The 21,675-nt window shown below is 41.5% G+C and overlaps 2 protein-coding genes and 1 pseudogene across 2 annotated transcripts; 2 read left to right on the plus strand and 1 right to left on the minus strand.

Moving 5' to 3' along the window:
- The first annotated feature begins 170 nt into the window (after nucleotides 1-170).
- On the plus strand, nucleotides 171-2,558 carry nudt15 (nudix (nucleoside diphosphate linked moiety X)-type motif 15). The gene is made up of 3 exons (XM_035408979.1): nucleotides 171-902; nucleotides 986-1,182; nucleotides 2,241-2,558. Exons 1-3 carry the CDS (start codon nucleotides 742-744, stop codon nucleotides 2,384-2,386), a joined length of 504 nt encoding a protein of 167 aa, XP_035264870.1. The 5' UTR covers nucleotides 171-741; the 3' UTR covers nucleotides 2,387-2,558.
- A 137-nt stretch (nucleotides 2,559-2,695) lies between these two features.
- Nucleotides 2,696-11,247, plus strand: LOC118222979 (annotated as a pseudogene).
- Nucleotides 11,248-15,747: 4,500 nt separating this feature from the next.
- On the minus strand, nucleotides 15,748-20,059 carry alg11 (ALG11 alpha-1,2-mannosyltransferase). The gene is made up of 4 exons (XM_035411737.1): nucleotides 19,963-20,059; nucleotides 19,065-19,286; nucleotides 17,808-18,742; nucleotides 15,748-16,888 (listed from the first exon to the last, which is right to left on the minus strand). Exons 1-4 carry the CDS (start codon nucleotides 20,007-20,009, stop codon nucleotides 16,605-16,607), a joined length of 1,488 nt encoding a protein of 495 aa, XP_035267628.1. The 5' UTR covers nucleotides 20,010-20,059; the 3' UTR covers nucleotides 15,748-16,604.
- Nucleotides 20,060-21,675: the final 1,616 nt, after the last annotated feature.

The following is a 21,675-nucleotide window of genomic DNA, read 5'->3' on the forward strand; positions in this document are numbered from 1 at the left end:
CGTAGCTTACAACCACTGCCGTGCATAGTGGAGTTAACGGGCTGTTTGTTCGATTTCATCCAAGTCATTCTCAGTATCCTATATAGTTGGACATTTTTAAGATGACATTTTTATTGGACATTTTTAAGACACCTTTGCTGTCCCGAAAAGGTTGGGCTAAATGAAGCAATATTCAGTCCGTTTTTTTCCAGTCACCAACAGAACTCAGCCAAGCTTTTAAAGTCGTGAATACAAATTGGAGTCTTAGGGTGCATTCGAAAATGTTTAAATCACTATATGAAATGTACAGTGTTTATATTGCCGTTGTGAACTTATGCTGACCGTTTTACTGATCTTCTGAAAAGATTGTGTTGACCTAGCCTTCACAATGAAAGTTGTGTATTCAAACCGTTGGTTCAAGGAGTGAAGCTTAATGACAAAAGAGCTGTCTTGAGCGGAAATAATTTCCTCAAGTTGACGTGAATATATTCCGATTGCTACTGGATTATAATTTTTCAAAACGCACATTTTAATGTATTGACATTTTAATACCCGGAACCTAGTAGTACGAGGGACATTTTCACTGTCGACATCGTTTTGAGTTGCACTCTTCCAGTTCCAGTAGCCTACAGTGGATGTCACAGTTCTGTGAACTTAAAATGTTTACAGGCAGGCCAGCTAATATAAGCGAGGGGTGGTTTTAAATTTGTGAAATTATGAAACGTTATATTCAATTTTAAAATACAATTTTACTACCCGGAGATGACAGGGGTGCAGAACTGCATCCTAAAGCGACCAGGCGTTGGAGTAGGCGTTCTTGTCACTGATAATGTTTTGAATCCTAATTGTGTACTCCTGGGGAAGCGAAAAGGCTCGGTTGGTAAAGGTACTTATCAGTTACCTGGAGGTCATTTAGAGTTTGGGTGAGTGGCTTGTGTATGGGAAATAATGTATTTATGGATTTCTTTATTTATTTGAGCTATGTAGCTTAATTTTCTCTTTATAGGGAGACGTGGGAAGAGTGCGCTGCTCGGGAGGTTTTGGAGGAGGCGGGAATACACCTGAAAAACGTCCGCTTTGCATCGGTGTTGAACTCGATCAAACTGACGGAAAACTACCACTATGTAACCATCATTATGCAGGGCGAATTGGACAGGAGCTGTTCCGCTGAGCCTGTGAATTTGGAACCTGATAAAAATGAAGGTATAAAGGTTATTTTTAGACCTCATGTCCCAGATACAGAGTATTTTTTTAATGTCTTTGTGCACTCAGACATGTAGCCTACGTCTCGATACAGTTTTTAATGGGTGTTTTAAGAGGGTCTTTTTGTACAGATATGCTCAACTAGTAAACTAGTCAAGTTGAGAATTATTTTGCAAGTGTACTAGTTTACACGAACCATAATTTACCAGAGGTGGAAAATCCATGTTTAGAAAGTAAAAGTCATCCCCAGTATTTTGTTCCAGTTACCTGGATTTGCCAATTAGCACAATTCTTCAGCTAGGAGGTAGAACTAATTGGTGATATCATCTGGCTGAGTTCATGGGTGGAAGAAACACATGGTAGAACTTACTTTCTGACCTGTGAAATTTCCACTTCTGTGATTTACTGCTTAGTTTACTAGTTGAGCATTTTTGTGCAGTAAATGGCAACTAGTCGCATAAACATTTTATATCAAAAATAGACATTGGAACATGTTTATCAAGGTACAACATTGTGCAGGAGAAAGTACTAGTGTAAGAAAAAACTTGATTTAAGGTCAGTGCTTTGATGACACAAGTGTCTTATTTCAGACTTCTTATTTAGACTTACTGTAACCCTTGATTGGTAGACTGGGAAAACTATGATGTCGCTGGAGGTGTTGGTGGGCCAGTATAAAGCAGTCTTCCTCCTGGACCACGTGCATTTCAATGCCTCAACTCAATGATGAGGGTACTGTGCTTAAGGAGGTCCAATCATTTGGATGCAATATAAATTTTTGGCTCTGACTTGCGCTGTGGTCATTGTAGATGTTATGGCACTTCTAAGGAGAGTAGCAGTGCTTATGCCATAACCTGGTCCGTTTCCCACAAGAACAGTCTCTGACTGGCCACACCATTCCTTGCATTCGCTACCCATTTATAATTCCTCAGATAGCCACTGAAAATGACTACCTGGCAAATTATATCTTCAATTTGCCATTCCCTGACATGATTAAATAAAGTTTGAGCATCAGGGTCTGGAAAATGTGCCATTGCTTTTTACACTGTGTACTGTTACAGGGTGGGCTTGGACCAGATGGGAGGACTTCCCTCCAGAGGAACAGCTGTTTCTGCCCCTGGCATGTCTAAGGCAACAAGGCTTTCAGCCATTTTGGGATGGCCCTGCTAAAGGAGACAGAGCTGTAAAATGTAATGGAAAAGCATAACAGGAGTATTGGAGCCACACAGGAAAAACAGCCAGGTTTACTCAAAACGTTGTAGTTATTTTCAAAGTAGGAAAGCATATTTAACAGCCCTTTTCACAATTCACCGAGTCTAATGTGAATTGTTGGTATTAAGTTAAATGTGTATTTTTAAATAAACGACATTCATTTTTTATATATTTTTATTTGTCATTCTTTGTTAGTTACCCTCACACCTAACCATTTTCCAATAAGCTTTGACAGTGTGCCACAGCAAACTGAACTTTGCTGTTTAGTCTGGAGCCAAAGAATGTGATTGTCTGTCAAATCTGCTGGTTCTGCTAAGGCATCGTAACTGTATTTTTTTTTTCCTTCCTGACCCTTATCTCTCTTGTAGGCCCTGAGGCATGATTGTGACTGGCACTTGTATTACTGTCCTTTTGCCTTTCTCTGGCTATTGTGGTTTGCTTACCATGTGAAATGTCTGCTAAAATAGACATAAGCCATGTGTCTTGGATAAGGGTGTAGGCCTATGCCAATAATTCATGTACAATAAGAGGCGACTGAAATCATCTGTATGAAGGAAAGGATACAAGTCATTTCCCCGTGGATTTGGTTTCCATAGATAACACCCTCTGCTGGTAAGGTTTCAGTCACAAGGGGAAGTTTTTCCGGTATTAGATGTAATCGGATAGCACCGAAGGTCGGTGAGTGTTTATCTGCGTGATGGTTTAAGGCACAACAGAGGGCGAAAAGAGAAAGCTGTTGAACAAGAAATCAGAGGAACCTGAGAAGAAAGCAGTTGTAGATTTTCTTCGTTCAATTTGATATATAAAAGAACACGCAGTTTTCACAATGGTTAAAGTGTCATTTAATTCATCGCTGGGGCAGAAAGAGCCAAATAAAGAAGTGGAAAATAGCGAAGTCCTCATTCCAGAGTCCAGGGTAAGTTGAGCATTAAGGCTATTCGCGCAACAGACGGTTGACGGAGTAAATTAGTCCTATTTAATGATAAATGAAATACAAGAGAAAACTGAATGGGTGTGTGTTCGCTAGCTGCTTAACCTAATGCATAAGAAAATACACGAAAGCCAATCAGGGTGTGTAGATTACTTTAGTCTATCTTGCCTATGCCGAATGCAAACTGGATTGTGAACGTTTGTGTAAGAAAAGTGATCTCCAAAATCATTCGACTTATTCGTCTGAAATTTCGCAAAAAAGTCTGACGTCCACACTAAAAGGTAGCCCAGGCTGCATGCATTTGGAAATTTTTGTTAGTTAATTATTGGGTTTAATTGTCTATGGCGCACGAATTTAGGATGTACATGTTACAGCCCACTGGCACATTATTGATTCATATTTGATTGTACTGTGAAGCAAACTATTGCTCGTTTTTTATTCAGCTTTTTTACACTATCACATCACTTGTCAACCGATGTCTAGCAAAACAGCAGTTATGTGTACTTTGAAGCACACGATGTTTTCACAGAATGTGCTGTTACCTGGTGTGGCAAGCCCTAGGCTATGTTGGGAACGGACCAGAGACTGCAGAAAAACACTTTGTTTTTGTTTTTTTGCTTAACTTTGCTTGTTCCGTCTGTAGTTTTGTTCACAAATGAACACGATGACATGGCCGCTAATATTAAGAACACACCACTCCAGTCTAAAACTTTTCCAAGACTTAAAGTAGCTACCAAGGTCGCAAGTGCTGATTTACGCACTTTCCCCTCCGGTATAAAGATGTAGGGGACAGCCCTGAGTTATGATAATTTGTCGCGGCGAAGTTACCGGTAGTGTGCAGTTTGTCCCCATAACTAGAGTAAATTCCCAGCCCCCCGCCCGTCCACCCCTTCCCATCCTAAACGGTCTAGGACAGGACAGCAATCATAGAGCAGTTAAACGGATGCACAAGTGTTGTACTCGCTACTTGGACCATAATTACAATGCGTTATCATCACTTGACAGTCTGTTCATTGCTGCCACTTGTATATTTGAATGTACGTGCATTTTTAAAAATCCTGCGTAACTTCAAATGACCATATGGCAGTCAGAAACATTTTTCAATTTTCAAAGTAAACTCCTCAGAAAAAGTTTGGAAATTTGTGTTTGGTCGATTATATCTCTGTTGTCACTGTATTATAAGCATTGTATGTTATATCATTGGAAAGCCTTTTCATTTCCCTTTACAATGATGTCCAATTTGTAAGGATCATGCATTTGTGGGATGAGCAGCACAGCTGATTATGTGGGTGGGGTCCCAAATGAAATGTGCCAAATTTCCCTCGCAATGTCAATGGAATGGCCTGCCAACAGCGTAGACCTCAACCCAATTGAACACTTGTGGGATCAGTTCGGGCATGCTGTACATGCTAGAGTGACCAACGTAACCACGTTGGCTGACCTGCGACGAATCCTGGTTAAGGAATGGAATGCCATCCCACAGCAACGCGTGACCAGGCTGGTGACCAGCATGAGGAGGAGGTGCCAGGCTGTTGTGGCTGCGTATGGTTCTTCCACCCACTACTGAGGCTCCTGACTGTTTGCTCAATGAATAAAGCGTAAAATTACCAATATGTCTTGTTTGTTCCTTGTTACTGATAGAGAGTTCAATCATCCAATCCCCCAAACAACTCAAAACAATAGAGTCAATACCAACAGGAGAATACACTGTTTGACATTGACAGGGAAATTTGACACATTTCACTTGGGACCCCACCCACATAATCAGCTGTGCTGCTCATCCCACAAATGATGATCCTTACAAATGGGACATCATTGTAAAGGGAAATGAACAGGCTTTCCAATGATATAAGATACAATGCTAATAATACAGTAACAACAGGGATATGATCGACCAAACACAAATTTCCAAACTTTCTTTGAGCAGTTTATTTAGAGATTGTGTGAACACTGAGTAAACTATTGCTTTAGTTCTTACAGATCATTATTATTTTGGTGGTTCTTGGTGCCGTGGGGGGATGGGAGGTACAGGTTTATGGTAAACAGGAATTGCACACGAGAATGGAGTGTTGGCTGGCACTGAAAAACTGCAGTGGTGAGGACAGGATTAAAGTTGCATAATGCAGCATGTGTAGGCTTGTTCACCTGGTTTGCGTAATATTAAAGGGCCTGAAGCCTGTGCTGGGAGCTGCACCTGCTATTAGTTCCTCTTTTTTCATTTAATACTAAATAGGAACAAACAGTGCAATTTAGTGGACAGGAGAGGAGTAGGAGAGTAAGGAGAACAGCAATCTGGCCAATGACAATGAATACTGGTTCCGTCATTTGGGAAAGTAGAACTCATTCTGCACAGTCTACCATTCATCGTAAATGACATTTCCTGGGAAAGGAGTCCATGGCTCTTGGTCTTGCTTGTTCATCCAGAGTTAAATTGACGGGTTGTGCTCCCAGGCACTCGTAAGGTTTAGCGCTGCCTTATGCTTTATCTGTGCGGTTGTAGAGTTGTTGTTTCTGATGTCATGAGCTGAATAGGTACTGTATTGGACATTGTGATGTCAGAGCTGTGGAGAAAGTTTGTGACCAAATTTGCTTTATTGGCATGACCAGTAAACATTGACATATGGTATAAAAGCATATGAGAAATGAAAAAGAATACGTAAATGCAGCAAAGAAAAATATATTTACATTAGAATAACTATGGGATACATATGGGTCTCAATTAATTATATAAATCTTTTTCATTTTTTGTCCCTCAAGTTGTTGCATGTGCTGATGTCACATATTATCTCCTGTCACTCAGTAGGAAAAGCAACCTGTTTTCCTCTGAGAAGATTCAAGACAGATTTTCTTAATTTTACATTTCGAATTACAAGGCTATTTCTTCTCTGTACTTTGTGCACTTTCTTTCTCTGTTTCTGTGTTGCTTGTTTGCTTCAGCCGGACAGGCTGTTTCCTGTGGAGCCCTGGCCAACAGTCTCCCTTTAACAACATAGCCCTCCTCCGTAAACAAGCTACATCCGACTCAACACAGAATGCACAGAGCTGCCACTTAGCTCAAAAAGAACATGTCTCTCACACCACAGTCACCCAGAGAGTGAGAGCCAGACCTTCACTTGTTCACACTGGGCATGTACAGAATACACTAGGGAAAACTTGAAAATCACCTCATTAATTCTTGGTACTTTCAAAACATTATGTTGTTTTATTACTCTATCAGTTCCAAACAGCACTGTTTCTATATCATCCACCTATATTTTGGAGAAAAACATTCTGATTAAGAAAGCAGCATTAATGAAAGAAAAGCAAAAAGGGAAAAACCAAAACAATGAAGAGAGAAAAGAAAGAGGGAAAGCACAAAAGAGTTGGAGAGGAAGGGAGGGAGTGAGAGCAGTAGGGGCCCTGGTACATTTGGTGGTCAAACTATTTAAGAGGTTTCCTTGTATCTGGTCTCTAATATGTCTGTGTGCCTGATGTTTGTGTAGCTGTGGTTATGTTTAAACTGTGTTTGCTTTGAATTCCACAGTATTCTGTAACCATGTGCAATCACAAAGGAGCTGCTCTTTAATCATTCTATAATACATTTTCCAGTAATGACATTTCACAGACCTGTGACACATTTTGTACACCACTCTTTAAAATGGACTTCATGTTCTGTGAGAGCAGAATCTTATCTATTTTTCTCATTGAGAGTAGATTTTGTTTCATATCTGATACTGGGCTCACAGCCTAAATTCCTTTGAGGAGTCACTCCTTTATCTGTTTTAAATGTTTCTCAGGATGAACTAAGCCTATCAATAATTCAGGAATTCAACCAATCAGTTTCAGAACTTTTAGCATGCCTTTTTAAGGGCATCTACCTGCCAAGACTTGACTGAAGTGCTTTATTGAGAGGTGTGGTTTAGTTTACACCTCAGGGGCACTAACTGATAATTTACCCTTTTATTATAAAAACAGAAGTGGCTTTGTCCTTTGTAGGGCACTGTTAACGCCTCAGGCAACCTCATGGTTATGAAATAATATTTAATATTAATAACGATTGGTCATATTGTACTTCTGAAATCACTCTGTCTTGTATCAGGACACTGGAGAGGTAGGCAGAGCTAAGGTGCATGGGAAGGCCGTCTCCAGATGCCTGGTCGCTGTGCGGTGTGCGATGTCAGGGTTCTGTGTGCAGGTTAGCATGAGTAGAATGTCCCAGGTTTTCCTCAGGTGACTGGCTACCAACCAGGGAAATCCACACCTGGATTAGTGCACTTGACGGTGGGGAAGAGGTCGCCTGCCTGCCTCTGTCCGTCTCTCCCAGTCAGTCTCCCCCTTCCTCCATCGACTGGATAACTCCGGTTTAAGGATGGATATGAATTAAACTTGGACACAGCGCCTTTTATACAGGAAGGAATGACGGCATTTCAGCGACAGTACAGCACATGATTAGCGTAACAGAGATTTGTAATGTTCTGGCTGCTCTCTTATGGCACAAAAGCTTGGATTTCTTTTTCTTTTTTTGTTTTGAAATTATACATTTCAAGCTATACATGAATTTACGTTAACTGATATATATATGTATATATTTTTTTTTTATTTTTTTTTTTATTTAAGCTATGACACACCCATTAGATGTTGGATGCATGCCATACTGAATTGATTTAATAACTTTTATAGATTTATTTCTTATTGTATTTTTGGTCCAATTTATGGTGTGTCAGGTCTGTGGTTATTATGTAGAGAAATGCTGTGTTATATTACTGTGTCCACACTGCTCCTGGCCCTGACGAGTGTGTGTGTGTGTGTGTGTGTGTCTCTGTGCAGGAGCTGGAAAATGGGGTTTCTGTTTGGAGGCAGTGCAGGGCCTGGTGCATGTGCCTAGGCCTGGCCATCATGCTGTCAGGTGTGGTTGCGGGTGGAGTCTGTCTCTACAGGTACTTGGCGCCCAAGGTAAATAGGGGGCTCTGCAGGTGATCTATCCACCTATACAGAGAAATCTCCTTTTCCCGTTTACGTTAATACTAAAAGCTTTCCTGTAAAACCTGTTTAATGATATGATTATGTGGGTGGAGCTGTTGGTGGGAGGGGGTAATAGCGGTTCCGTATGAAAAGTGGACAGAGCTCATAGAGACATCTGGCACAGTCCAGGGCAGTTGAATCTCAGCCATATGCCATCTGATCTCCACCATGGCTCTTTCTAAACTTTGCACCCTTCTCTGCTTTCTACCTGTGTGAATCAAGTGAAAAGTAGGAAAAGAGCGTGGACTGTGCCACTCCTTAAAAAATGTGGGCGGAGCTGTGGGAGAGGGTGGGCGTGACTGTCCTCAGTGCTGTTCTTTGCAACAGGAACGGCTGTTTTTTTTGCGGGGTGAGGGGTGAGGACATTGAGGAAGATTTCATGGTGTGGGACAGGGACATGGCAGTGCCATCCCGCCTGCGGGACATCCAGGAGACAATCCGTGTGCTCCAGGACGATGAGGTGGAGCTCATCGACGTACCTATGCCTGAATTTGGTGACAGCGACCCCGCCAAAATCGTACACGACTTCCCTAGGGTGAGACACACTTCCCTCCCTACCTGTAAAAAAATAAAATGTATTGAATTTTTGCTTATCCTTGCCTACTGGCACTTCACTCGAATTTATATGTGGATTGAGGATTTATGACACTAACAATGGGAGGAGCCACCATATTATGAACCAATCACTACTCTGATTGTTTCAAACAAATCTGTTTTTAACAGCTCTGCCCAGTGCAGTGTTCATAAACCAATGGTCCCATTACTGCCTGGACACTCAGCTGTTTAAGTGGATATTTGTGAAAGCATGCTGTTCTCTCGCAGAGGCTGACCGCATACCTGGACCTGAAACTGAACAGGTGCTACATCATCCCCCTCAACACCTCCATCGTCATGCCCCCCAAGGACTTTCTGCAACTTCTGGACAACTACAAGGTAGTGAGAGCGAGAGAGAGCAGACAGCTGGGTCTCTGTAGAGTATCATTAACAATTGTGGTGTAGCCTAGTTGCTATTTTTGTTTTTTGTCCCCCATTAAGTATTTTGGTTCACTGGTTATTTCATCATGCCAGTACTTTTTATGCTTCATACTTAAATTCTTTAAACATGCTTGTTTTTTTTAATGTAGAAAAGAAGTTCTGCTTAAAATTTTGCGTGTGTGTGTGTGTGTGTGTGCATGTGCGTGCGTGTGCGTATGTTGCATGTGTGTGCATGTGTGTGTGCCTGTGTGTGCGTGTGTATGTTGCATGTGTGTGTGCGTGTCTGTGTGCTCACTTCACCAGGCTGGGATGTACCTGCCACAGTCCTATGTGGTCCATGAGCAGATGATGGTGACTGAGCGTGTGGACAGTGTAGACCTGGGATACTTCATCCGCAGCCTCTGCTACGGCAAAGAGACCTACAGGCTGCAGCGCAGAGATACTGTACTGGGTGAGTTGCGTCTTTCACTGACAAGAGAAAGCACTATACGGACAACACAGGACCAACAGATGTGCTACAGCTGTACTTCCTGATCAGTTCAAGTCTTAATAGGATTTGCTTACTATTTAGTGATTAGTGAGCTACACAATTCTGAAACTAGGCAGTGTATGCAGGAGTGCCTATGCTCAATTGAAGAAAATGTCTCTCACACACACACATGCACACACGTTGATTGAGTTGAGGTAATGCAGTACTTTGTAGCGCATGCTTTTCTGCAAGTGTAATTTGTCTCCCTTGTTACAGGCATGCAGAAGCGCGAGGTGCAGATCTGCCACAAGATCATCCACTTCGAGAACACATTTGGAGTGGTCACCACGATCTGTGAGCCGCGAATTATGGTGTCGTCCGCTTCCAGTCAAAGACATCTGATTCTGCTCTTGTTGTTAAATGTGTTGTTTGTGTTGGGATGTTGCTGATCAGCTGAGTGTCCAGGTAATGATGGGACATGTGGTTTTTTTGTAATGTGCTGCAGTTACATTTAGCAATGGGTTTTGTTCATGTAAAGTTGTCTCCTTATCTTTTAGCAATATATACTGCAGTTACATTTAGCAATGGGTTTTGTTCATGTAAAGTTGTCTCCTTATCTTTTAGCAATATATACAGTCGGACAGATATATACAGTATGTGAACAAAAGTTTCCATGTGTATATCCTCTCTATTTTCCTCATCTCTACCTTTCTCTTCTGGATCTAACAGCTAGTTTGGGGATGTAATGAAAACCAGGTTAAAGAAATTTGTGGATATATATTTTTAGATTATCTAAATGAACAGAAATTCAGAAATGCTGCTGCAAAAAAATCGTAGGAAAACTGGAGGTAGCTGTTTTAAGTGCACATAAATCTCGCTAGCCCTGGGGATTTTTTAGGTTTAATAGTTTCATTTTTTGTATTAATGAAAACACACTGCAGAAATAAACTATTTTGTTAACAGAAAAACTATATTTGTGCTGGGATTGCTTATCTTGAAATAAGAATGTTTAAGATTCAAGTTAAATGTATAACGTCTGTATTTTACTCTTGCCATAATTTCTTATTTTAAGAATCTTTTTGAACATTTTGTTGTTTTTTCTTTGGAATAAAATTACAGAATTATAAAGATTTTCACCACACATCCTGGTGCACTTGTTTGTAAACAACCTCTGTAAAATGAAAAAAAAAAACTAGAAATGACCATTCCCTGATTTGACATTCCCACAGGCAAATGTTCTGGGGGGGGGGGGGCTTGACAATGCATTATGTAATAACACCGCATTATGTACTAACTCAACAAAATGTAATAAATTGTCACTTCATTATGTAATAACACCCGCATTTTGTAATAATCTGTCACATTTTGTAGTAATTCGACAAAATGTAATAGATTTTCACTTCATTATGTAATAACACCCGCATTTTGTAATAATTTGCCGCGTTTGGAATAAACAGCCTTATGTAATAACCAACAAAAATGGATGTCTTCATTCATAAAAATCATTATAACATTATAACAGTAATGTTTATTTTATGCTTTCTAGCATGAATCATACTGACTCAGAATTCATTTTTTAAAAATACCATTAGTTCAGTAGATTAGTAGTATGTTTCATTGGTCAAAACTACATCAAGTGTCACTGTATTCCTCAGCTTAATACAAACTGTACTTGAGGGTTCATAGAGACATAGAAACTGCATGACACTGAGTGTTATACTGACAAACATCTAAGTACTGGTACACACAAATTTGTCAGGAGACACACACACGTGCATACATGTGCGCACGTGCACACACACGCACACAAACATAAACATACACACACTCTCGACACCTGCTTTTTGTTATTATGAGGAGCACTTTTTTTTTGTTTATGTTGCCAAATTGGTTTTGGAGCAGTGAGAGCAGAGAGCACAGCTTATTGATTAATAAACAATTGAACTGAACATTTTTTGCCTGCCTATCTGTTTGACTGACAGTTTTATTGATCACTGAGATAGCATTGACTTGGAATGAAGTTGGTTCAATGTAAAAAAAAAAATTTAAAAAAAGCTTTGATTTAGTAAACTACTTTTGCCATGTTGCTGTAGCTTAGCTTGCTACATTTCTCTGGGGGTAGCTTCAGTGTAGTGAAGCTTCATTTAATGTAGAGTAACTGGTACCTTAGCTCACTACACTTTCCAAGTAGCTTGCTCAATACTGCTTATTCTCTCTCTTCCAAGTCAATGCAACTTTATTTATAACACATTTTCATACACAGTGGCAATTCAAGGTGCTTTACAAAGATGAAAAGATTTATAAGAACAATGAATAAGTAAATAGTGGTGCAGATAAAAAAACAAGATTTAAAATAAGTTAAACATTTTTTAAAGAACTCAAATAACTCAACTTAACTAAAAGCATCCATGAACAGTGTGGTTTTGAGTCCTGATTAAAAATTTTCGAGGATTAGGCTACTTTTATTATCGACAGAGTGTCTGTTTCAGAGATGCGCAGCATAGTGACTAAAGGTTGCTCCACCAAGTTTAGCCCTGGCATTGGGCACTACTAGCAGCCCACTCCCACTTGACCTGAGAGGCCTGGTAGGAGTGTGCTCCTTAAACATGTCTGTAATGTATTTGGTCCCACTCCATCTGTTGATTTATAAACATAAACAAGCAGCATTGCCTCATATTCAATTCTGTGACTGACAGGAAGCCAGTGTAATGACATAAGAATTGGGGTAATGTGGTCTGACCTTTTGGTCCCTGTAAGAACTCAGCAGCTTCATTTTCAATAAGCTTAAGCTTTTTGATGGTCTTTTTGGGGAGCCCTGTCAAAAGACCAATCTTTGTAAAGCACCTTGAATTGCCACTGTGTATGAAAAATGTGTTATAAATAAAGTTACATTGACTTGGAAGAGGGAGAATAAGCAGTGTTGGGCAAGCTACTTGGAAAGTGTAGTGAGCTAAGCTACCAGTTACTCTACATGAAATGAAGCTTCACTACACTGAAGCTACCCCCAGAGAAATATAGCAAGCTAAGCTACAGCAACATGGCAAAAGTAGTTTACTAAATCAAAGCTATTTATTTTTTTTTTTTTTACATTGAACCAACTTCATTCCAAGTCAATGCTATCTCAGTGATCAATAAAACTGTCAGTCAAACAGATAGGCAGGCAAAAAATGTTCAGTTCAATTGTTTATTAATCAATAAGCTGTGCTCTCTGCTCTCACTGCTCCAAAACCAATTTGGCAACGAAAAAAAAAAAGTGCTCCACATAATAACAAAAAGCAGGTGTCGAGAGTGTGTGTATGTTCATCTGTGTTTATTTGTTTGTGTGCGCGTGCGCACATGTATGCACGTGTGTGTGTGTCTCCTGACATTTGTGTGTACCAGTACTTAGATGTTTGTGTCAGTATAACACTCAGTGTCGTGCAGTATCTATGTCTCCATGAACCCTCAAGTACAGTTTCTAGCAGCGTTGGCAGGGGCAGGCAGTGGTCACAGTCTCGTCTTTTCCTCTCCCCATTCATCACTGGCCCCACCCAATGCCAGTCAAACCACTGCTAGTACGTAATGAAATGCTTCTGCTGTGTATCGCACCCATCCCTGTTGCTTTTTTGAACTACTACACACAATTAAAAATAGTAATAACTCACATAAGAATATGTTGTTTTCAACAGGCCACTCAGTCCCTCCGGGCTGGTTGTTTGACTATAGTATAGAGCCAGGTCACTGTGTGTGGGAGGGGAATTGCACGCACACACACACACACATTCACTACCTGGAATTGTTCTATGTGTGTTTAGATGGACTGGACGGCAGCCAGATGTCTTTTCAAGGTCACTTGGTTTGGTCCTGGAAATCCTGTAATTCATTTACTGTACCTGCTGTAGATATGGAAAAGTATGCGAGGGAAACTCTGGCTGATTGCATCAGTGTGGACCCTGATGCAAGTCTTTTTTAAGCACATTTTTCTTGGGCTTTTTTCGCCAAACAAAGATCGTCTGTGTGACAGTGCACCTGTAGTGACTGAGCAATGTGTGAAGCACGAGGAGAGAAGAGAGGAGAGAAATGGAAAAGTGAAGTACAGGAGAGGGGACAGGAAATAGGAAATAAAGGAAGGGGGTAAAGAGCAGAGAGTAGGGGTAGGAAACAGGAGGCATAAAGAGCTAGAGGGATAGGGCAAGGTAATAGGGGAAGGGGATACAGAGAATGAAGTAGGGGGAACAGGATAGGGAGCATGCTGTTGAGCAGGTTTATTCAGCTACTTTTCCACAGGGGGCAGGTTCTTTTCCCATGAGTGTCAGGACGTCTGCCTGAGTTTCCGTTGTGTTTTCCTTTTTTGTTTTTTGTATGTATGCATGAGTTGTGTGTGGGTGCACGCATGGTGTTTGCTTTTGTTTCAGATTCCTAGAGTTCCTGGTTCCCACCCACGCTCCACCCCCCATTCCTGCCTGTCTGCCTCAGCCGAATTATTCAATCAAGTCCCCACCTGCAACTCATCATTTGCTCATTTCTCTAGCTATATATTCTGTTAGCTCAGTTAGTCTGTGCCAGATCGTGCCTCTGTGTGACTCAGTGCCGTTCAAGCCGTTTCCTATGTCTAGTAGTACTTCCTGGTTTTCGACTTTTGCCCGCTTTAGCCGTTTACGAATTTAGCCTGACTCCTCTGATTACTATTGCTTCGGTTTTCGAATTCTTGCCTGTTTTTCTGTTCTTAGCTCTGTACACGGATAAGTACTCTGACTGTTTTTGGATTTTCGACCTTCGCCTGGATTGTGGTTTACGAGACTGTTTGCTGATTCTGTTGCTTTGTTGTTTGATAATAAACCGCCAAGTTTTTCCCTGATTTTTTGAGTCTGCCTTTGAGTCCTACCCCAGATCCTGACAATGAGGCTCTGACCCATCGCCCTATTCCCAGGTTACAGGCTGTTCTTCTCTCTTGGTCTTGCTGCACTCTCTATACCTCTAAAATGTGCCTATATTAGCAAAAAATAAAACTGTAAAAATCAATATTGCCTACATTTAATTTTGTCATACATTAATACAGATTTTGTTTTGAGGTTTTTCTAAGTGTGTTTCTATTTTTCCATTTAGGACATTCTCATTTTGGCTTTATTATATCCCAATGTATTACCATCTGCTTTAGATGTCCATGACTTCGGACAGCCCTGTTTACGAAACAAATATTGCAAGCTTTTATTTTTGAGAAGCCGTTTATTTTCATAGAATACGGAACTGCCATTCTTTGGGTACTGTGAAGACAACTGTGATCAGTGTGGGCATGTTTCTTTGAGAGCAGAGAGAGAGAGAAGAGGAGCATCATCTACTTCTGACATGGGCGATGAACCCCTTTGGAAACCAAGAACCTTTAGGCCAGTCTGCAGACAGACCCTGGCTCATTTTATGAGAACCAACTCACGTCGGTACAAGCCCCACTTGTAGACCGCAGCACGAAGAGAAAAGTGGCGGTGACATCATGCTTGGAGGACCGCACACGCTTGTCTGCGCTCTCGCAAACTGACAATGAAAGTTAGGATGAGAACTGCATCATGGGCATGACCGGGCACACCGAAGTGGGGAGGAAAGGGGAAGTCAAGCATTGAAAGCCTTTTCTGCTTGACACCTGCTTCTAAAGGAAAACAAAAACCACACGGAAAGAGGTGAGAAGCCTCCATGTGCTGAAACAAGGATTCCCACCAGGTTAGCAATACACAAGGCTGGGCTTCAAATTCAAATAGCATGCAAAGATGAACCATGATCATCGCTGCCTGAAGAAAACCATATTTGTATCAGCGGTGTGCAAGCTAATATAGCCGTTGACTGTGTACAATATGTAGGACTCCTTGGTGAGCAGTTTGCACATTTTACGTCCCACCCAGTGCTCCATTACCATAAAACTGCTTGTTGCATAAGAAATAAAGTCTTGTATTCACCAGTGGCCCACAAGAAAACTGAAATAAAACAATGTACAAATGACCCTGACTAAATATTTCACTGGATGTATAAACCAAGTTTAATGGATTTTTATTCCAGTGATAAGACATGACAAAAACAACTTATTAAAAAAGAAAAAAAAAACATTTCTGACTGTACATTAGGAATGATAGACTTGGAGTATAGAACACCAAATAAGGAACAAACCATGACATCACAATCGTAACCAACTGCTCAGTTCCTAGTTTGCCAGAGATTCCCAACATTTCAGAGCCTGTGACCCTATATGAGCAAACACATTTTCTGTGACCAACCCACTATTACAATACAGCATGATGACATGGAATGAACAAACCAATTGCATTGTAACTAGCGTAGTGCATGTACCATGTGGAGTATTACATTTGACTGGGATGAATATCAGTGAAAAGTGTATTATATACAGGAATTTTTTTTATATTTATCATCCAAGGACCACCCCTCCGGCAACCCACAGCTTGGGAATCTCTGTTTTAAGCATACATTCAAAATGAAATTCCTTTTTTGAAATTTTTTTAATGTTTGTGGGGAAACTTCCCTTTTCCATGTTCCCCAGACACATTTCTTAAAAAACCAGATGCACACACAGTACTTCCAATGGCCAATGAATAAGCAAATGCTCGGCAGATTTCTTTTTTTAAAATATTTTTTTGCAGGGTCAGCAAATTGACATGTCACAAGTTTGTCTGCCTGACACACTATGGCATGAGATAGAACACACACTACAACTGACAAGCTTCTACCATACTTCATTGCATACACGAAACGGGGGGGGGGGGGGGGGGGGGGCAGGACTAAGTGTGTGGAGACAGTAAAGTGCATTGGAAGACGAGGGGCGGCCACGCCACGCCCCCCCCCCCCCCACCACCCCCCTCACCGTTCCAGGTTGGCCATCAGGGGCTCCGTGGCTGCCAGGAAGGAGGCCTCGAACTCCTGGTCGGAGAAGCGGGCGACGGACAGGCGGGCGTTGCGGCGGATCTCCAGGCGGGCGGCGGGCGTCAGCGCCAGGACCCGCTCCATGGCGTCGGCGTAGCCGTCCTCGTCGTCTGCCAGGAAGCCCGTGGGCTGGCCGTCGTGCGGCACGACGATGTCCAGCTTCGGCCCCCCCGACTTGTGGGCCAGTATGACCGCTCCGGCGGCCATGCACTCCACCACACCTGAGGGCGGGGGCACACACAGGGGACAATGAGGACAAGCGGCAAAGAGAAATAAGTGCATCCACATTTAGCAGACAGCTTACTCATATATATACATACATACATACATACATATATATGTATATGTATATATATATACATACAGTGTATATTATATATAAAACAAAAAAATCTTTTTCATTTACTCATCTGACTGTTTCTTGAAGCGATTCAGGTTAAGTACCTCAAGTGTGCTTAAGTGGACTTAAGCTTCTCACCTGGGAATTACAACTAAGTTCAAGTTCCCTTATCATTCTTCTACGCTGCCAGCACAACTCCTTATAGATTTTCTATTAATCCTCAGACAATTAGTAGCCCTGGCAAGGTTTGATTCAAGAAAAAGGAACAAGCATAAATTCTAGCACTAAAAAGAGGAAGTGCAGTTGTGTTAATAGGAGTGCTTCAGCCAGATAAGGCTGTTAAATGCTAAGAGTGTCCGTTTCTGAGGTTAGAAACAGGGACTAAAAGGGTTTGGAGCCCTTTATATCTTATGCCTTAGCCCCATCCCATCAGTCTGGAATGAGGAAAAATGACAGACACCTCCAATCAGAATTTATTGTCTTTCTACCAAGACCCCTTCTCTGTGTGACAATTACTGTGCAGTAGCCTTCATGTCCCTTCTCTGCAAGCTTGAGTCAAGAATAGTCTGAGTCTCATTTTCTGTTACATCTGGTTTACAAACATAATATAAATTTAATGTTTATGATACATTTATTAAATATATACAAAAATGAATATGAGTAAATAATATAATCGAATAAAAATAACAAAAAAGCCAACTGGATAAGACCAACCTAGGATAAGTCTGGTTATCAGACTTATCCTAGGTTGCTCAGCACACTCTAACAGGAAGTGATGTGCCAGGAGGCAGCTAGCGTACCAATTCCAAAATGCTCATTCCACATGGTGTGGAGTCCGATGGTAGCGCCGGTCAGCTCCCTCTTCAGCTCCTCGAACGGGATGTTGAGCTTGAACTCCACCCTATCGGCCACGCCCAGCTCCTGGCACAGCCCCCTGAGCATCAGCACGCGCTCCTCGTCCTCCTCGTTCCTGCAGCCGCCAATCATCACCAGCGTCAGCGCCTCCCGCTCTGGCCCCGCCCCCCTCCTGTCCAGAAGCTTCCGGAAGGAGCGGATCTGGAGGCGGTGGTCCTTCTCCGGGCGGAACTGGGCCACGGAGACCAGGCGGTGGCACTTCCTGTCGGCGTCCTCCTCCAGCGGGGCGTCCAGGAAGGCGCGCACGTCGCAGGGCGGGTACACCACGCTGGTGCGGTTGGGCGCGCGCCACAGGGCCAGGATGTGGCCCAGGGTCCAGGTGGAGTTGACCATCACCGCGTGGCTGCAGGAGCCGGCCAGGCCGTAGAGCAGGGCGAAGGCGCAGTAGTACACCACCTTGAGCGCGCTCAGCACCGGGTTGCTGGAGATGAAGTTGGCATGGTTGAAGCGGGGGTTGCGCTCGCGCACCACAGCCAGCATGTCTGTGCTGACGGTGGGGTAGTGCACGTAGCTGCCCACCCAGCAGCCGCCCAGGTAGCGGAAGAGCGGAAGGGTGAAGGCGTAGCCCATGGAGTCCAGGTAGACGTCGGGGACGAATTCGGTCAGCGCCTCCCAGCCCAGGAAGATGGAGCCCACGCTCTGGCCCAGCAGGGTGAAGTGTGGATAGACGGCGGCCTCCACCAGGAGGCGGTGTTTGAGGAACACGAACCTCACCGGCCTGGGCAGCCTGATGTCAAACCTGCGCTGCGCTCCGTTCAGGATCTGCTCCCCTGTCACGCCCTGGTCACCGGTATACACTACAAAGGAGAAGTCCTGGTACCTGCGGCAGCACAGGAATATTACAACACAGGGGAATGTGACCATATGAGAACATTAGAAAATAAGAACTAAGCATATCAAAAAAGCAGAGAAACATAAGAACGGCTTCAATGTTTGGGAACCACGGGCTAAAAGGATTCATTTCAAGCTTCTATGACAATGTTACTTTAAAGTATAATTCTTTGATAGTTTTTTTAAATCCAGTTTGTTTCTTAATGAATACAACTGCAACACTAAGCAAAAGCGTCATAATACAGAGAGGGGCTTTGCTCATTTATACAGTGCTTTAAGCTTTGCTTTTTCCCCCCGCATTTCACCTTTACCTATTCTGCAATGCCCTGAGAGCGCACCACAGCACCCTCTCCCCGCCGCCTCCGGCGTTGCAGTACGGGTGAAAGAACGCCACCGTGGGGGACCTCTCTCGGGCCCGCCGTGCACTCCTAGCCCGCTGTAGCCACATTCTGACCCCGATGACCAGGAGAACCAGGATTGCAGTCAGCACCAAGCATAGATACAGACATGGCAGAAGCAGCGTCCACAACAACCTGCAGGAGATATGCGAATTAGACACTCACAAGGCAAACACGTTAAAAGAAACGTAAAACATCGTACCTGACACAATGAAGTACAACCGGGTAGCTAACGTTGTAGTAAAATGTCTTGTTATCGTGAAGAATCCGTGACTTGTTTACGTTATTTTTCACTGCGTCCACCATGCATAATCAAAATCAAAATTGCACCTACAAAAAATTGAATCCCACCTCAAATCTTCCCCTCTCACTACTGGTAACAAGAACTAGCTAGCAAGCCTAGTAACGGGGCAGCGTCTTCATCTGGAATTCTTATTTTTAATTTAATACGTGTGATAATTTGAGTTAGTTAGTAGGCTGGTTGTTAGCTAGCTAACAATAATAACTTTCTGCCAGTGCTTTTCTGTGTTTTAACAACGAGTCAACAGATTAAGGCAAAAGGCAGTTATTGAATCCCCTACAGACCTGTCTACTTTCAACATCATTCAATTCTCAAGACACCACAAATCTTAGCTATCACAGCTAACGATACAATCAACAGCGAGTGTACAAGAAGCTAGCATGACAAGTATATTATTATAGTCTAAATTTCACACAACTCTCCACTTCAAATATTTCATCTTCTCCAGCAATCTATTTTTTCACATAACAGCTTCAGATGTAAGACTGTATCACAAAAAATGGAATTTACCTTATTAAGTCGCATAGGCAGAGAGACAAGTGGTCATGGGCAGCCATGTTTGATGACAACACAACATTGCCTGTGACCCAGGATGTAAATACACGCGTTTCCGTTGATATTCGATTGGTTCGTTTATGAAGCAAAATCCCTCCTTATGCTTTCATGCCAACTGACTGATCAAAAGTTAAAGGGGCCGTATGTTTTTCCGACTGTTTTTTCTTTCTTTCTAGTTTTTTCAATTTGCCCGTAAATATTTTTAAGTGCGATGAAGGGTATTTAAAATATTTTATTTTAGATAATTTAGATAGGCCTTTTGACAGAACTTTTCTAAGTTCCTCATGACCTGCTGGTTTTACAATGGCTCCTAGCTATAATGGCATTCGCAACTCCTCATGGATTAAAACAAATCTGTTAAATTTTAATACAACAAATAAATAAAACAACAAAACAAGAAAGAAAAATTATGTAAAAAAAAAAAAAAAACCAATACACTGATATCTGCTATTATGATACAAACTTAAAAAGCCTAAGAAGTTCCATGTTTAGTGTGTTGTTCATGCATTTTTTAAAATGTAGGCTAACTAAATGATTCAAAAGAGAGATTCCTGTCAGAAAATTTGAAGCTGTTATAGGAGGGGTATTTTTGAGCCATTTCATTTTTTGTATATAAAATTTAGATAAAATAATTAGATTAATTACATATTTTTCCTCGTTATTAAAATGGCGTAACCAAATAATAATAATAATAATAATAATAATAATAATAATATATCCTTCTTTTCTAAGTTTTTTTTGCCAATATGCAATTCAAGGTCTAGTAATTCAAACCAATACATTGTCACATGGATGTATTCAACAAACAAGTGTTCTTTCGTTTCTGCATGCCATTCATAAAAGGATTATTTGCTGCTTACAAATGGTAAGAAATTACATGTGGTATTCACCAAATAAAATCTATTCGCAATTTTGAATATTTTTTTTTAAACTCTGTTGGGGACTATACATTTATGTAGCAAAGAAAATGCAGTGTTCCACTTTCTTTTATCCACATAATACCATTTATGTTGCATGCAGGTGTAGTAGTGGATTGAAGGATTGTTACATTTTTTGCCAAGGATACACATTCCATTAACAGCATTATTGTGATTGTCTCATGTATACTGTAATGGCTAAATATATAACAGTGATTTAAACAGTATATTTATCAATAAAATCCTCATAAATGTTTAGGGAACCATAACTGTCTAGTGACCAGCAGATTGCGTGTCATTATCAAAATTGTTAAAGAATAATGTTTTGTTTCTGAATAATATGTAAGTATAGATTTTTAATTGCAAGGAAACTAGTTATGTCTTTAAAAATGGGCCCAACCCAAGAAAGCTTGTCTATGGAAACTAGTAACTTTAACGAAAAGTTTTCCAACACTTCGAAATAAGAAAATTAAGACCACTTAATGTTTGGAAAATAGGTCGCAACATTCCACATTCTGACTGAGTTGTTCAGGCAAGAAAATGTACTTCAAGTGACTCCAAAGTGGGTTGAACGGTAACTTATGCCTCCAAAGGTTGTATGTGTGTATATTACCTGACTGTATCATTTTAAAAAAATATATATATTTTTGGTTGAAACTGTTTCCTATGTGCATGTTACCTGAGATGACTGTGCTCATAGAAAGAGGCACCAGCACAAATAAAAGTTGATATTTACGTTTGGAATTGTGAA

This window comes from Anguilla anguilla, chromosome 3, assembly GCF_013347855.1.
Source record: "Anguilla anguilla isolate fAngAng1 chromosome 3, fAngAng1.pri, whole genome shotgun sequence".
Lineage (NCBI taxonomy): Eukaryota > Metazoa > Chordata > Actinopteri > Anguilliformes > Anguillidae > Anguilla > Anguilla anguilla.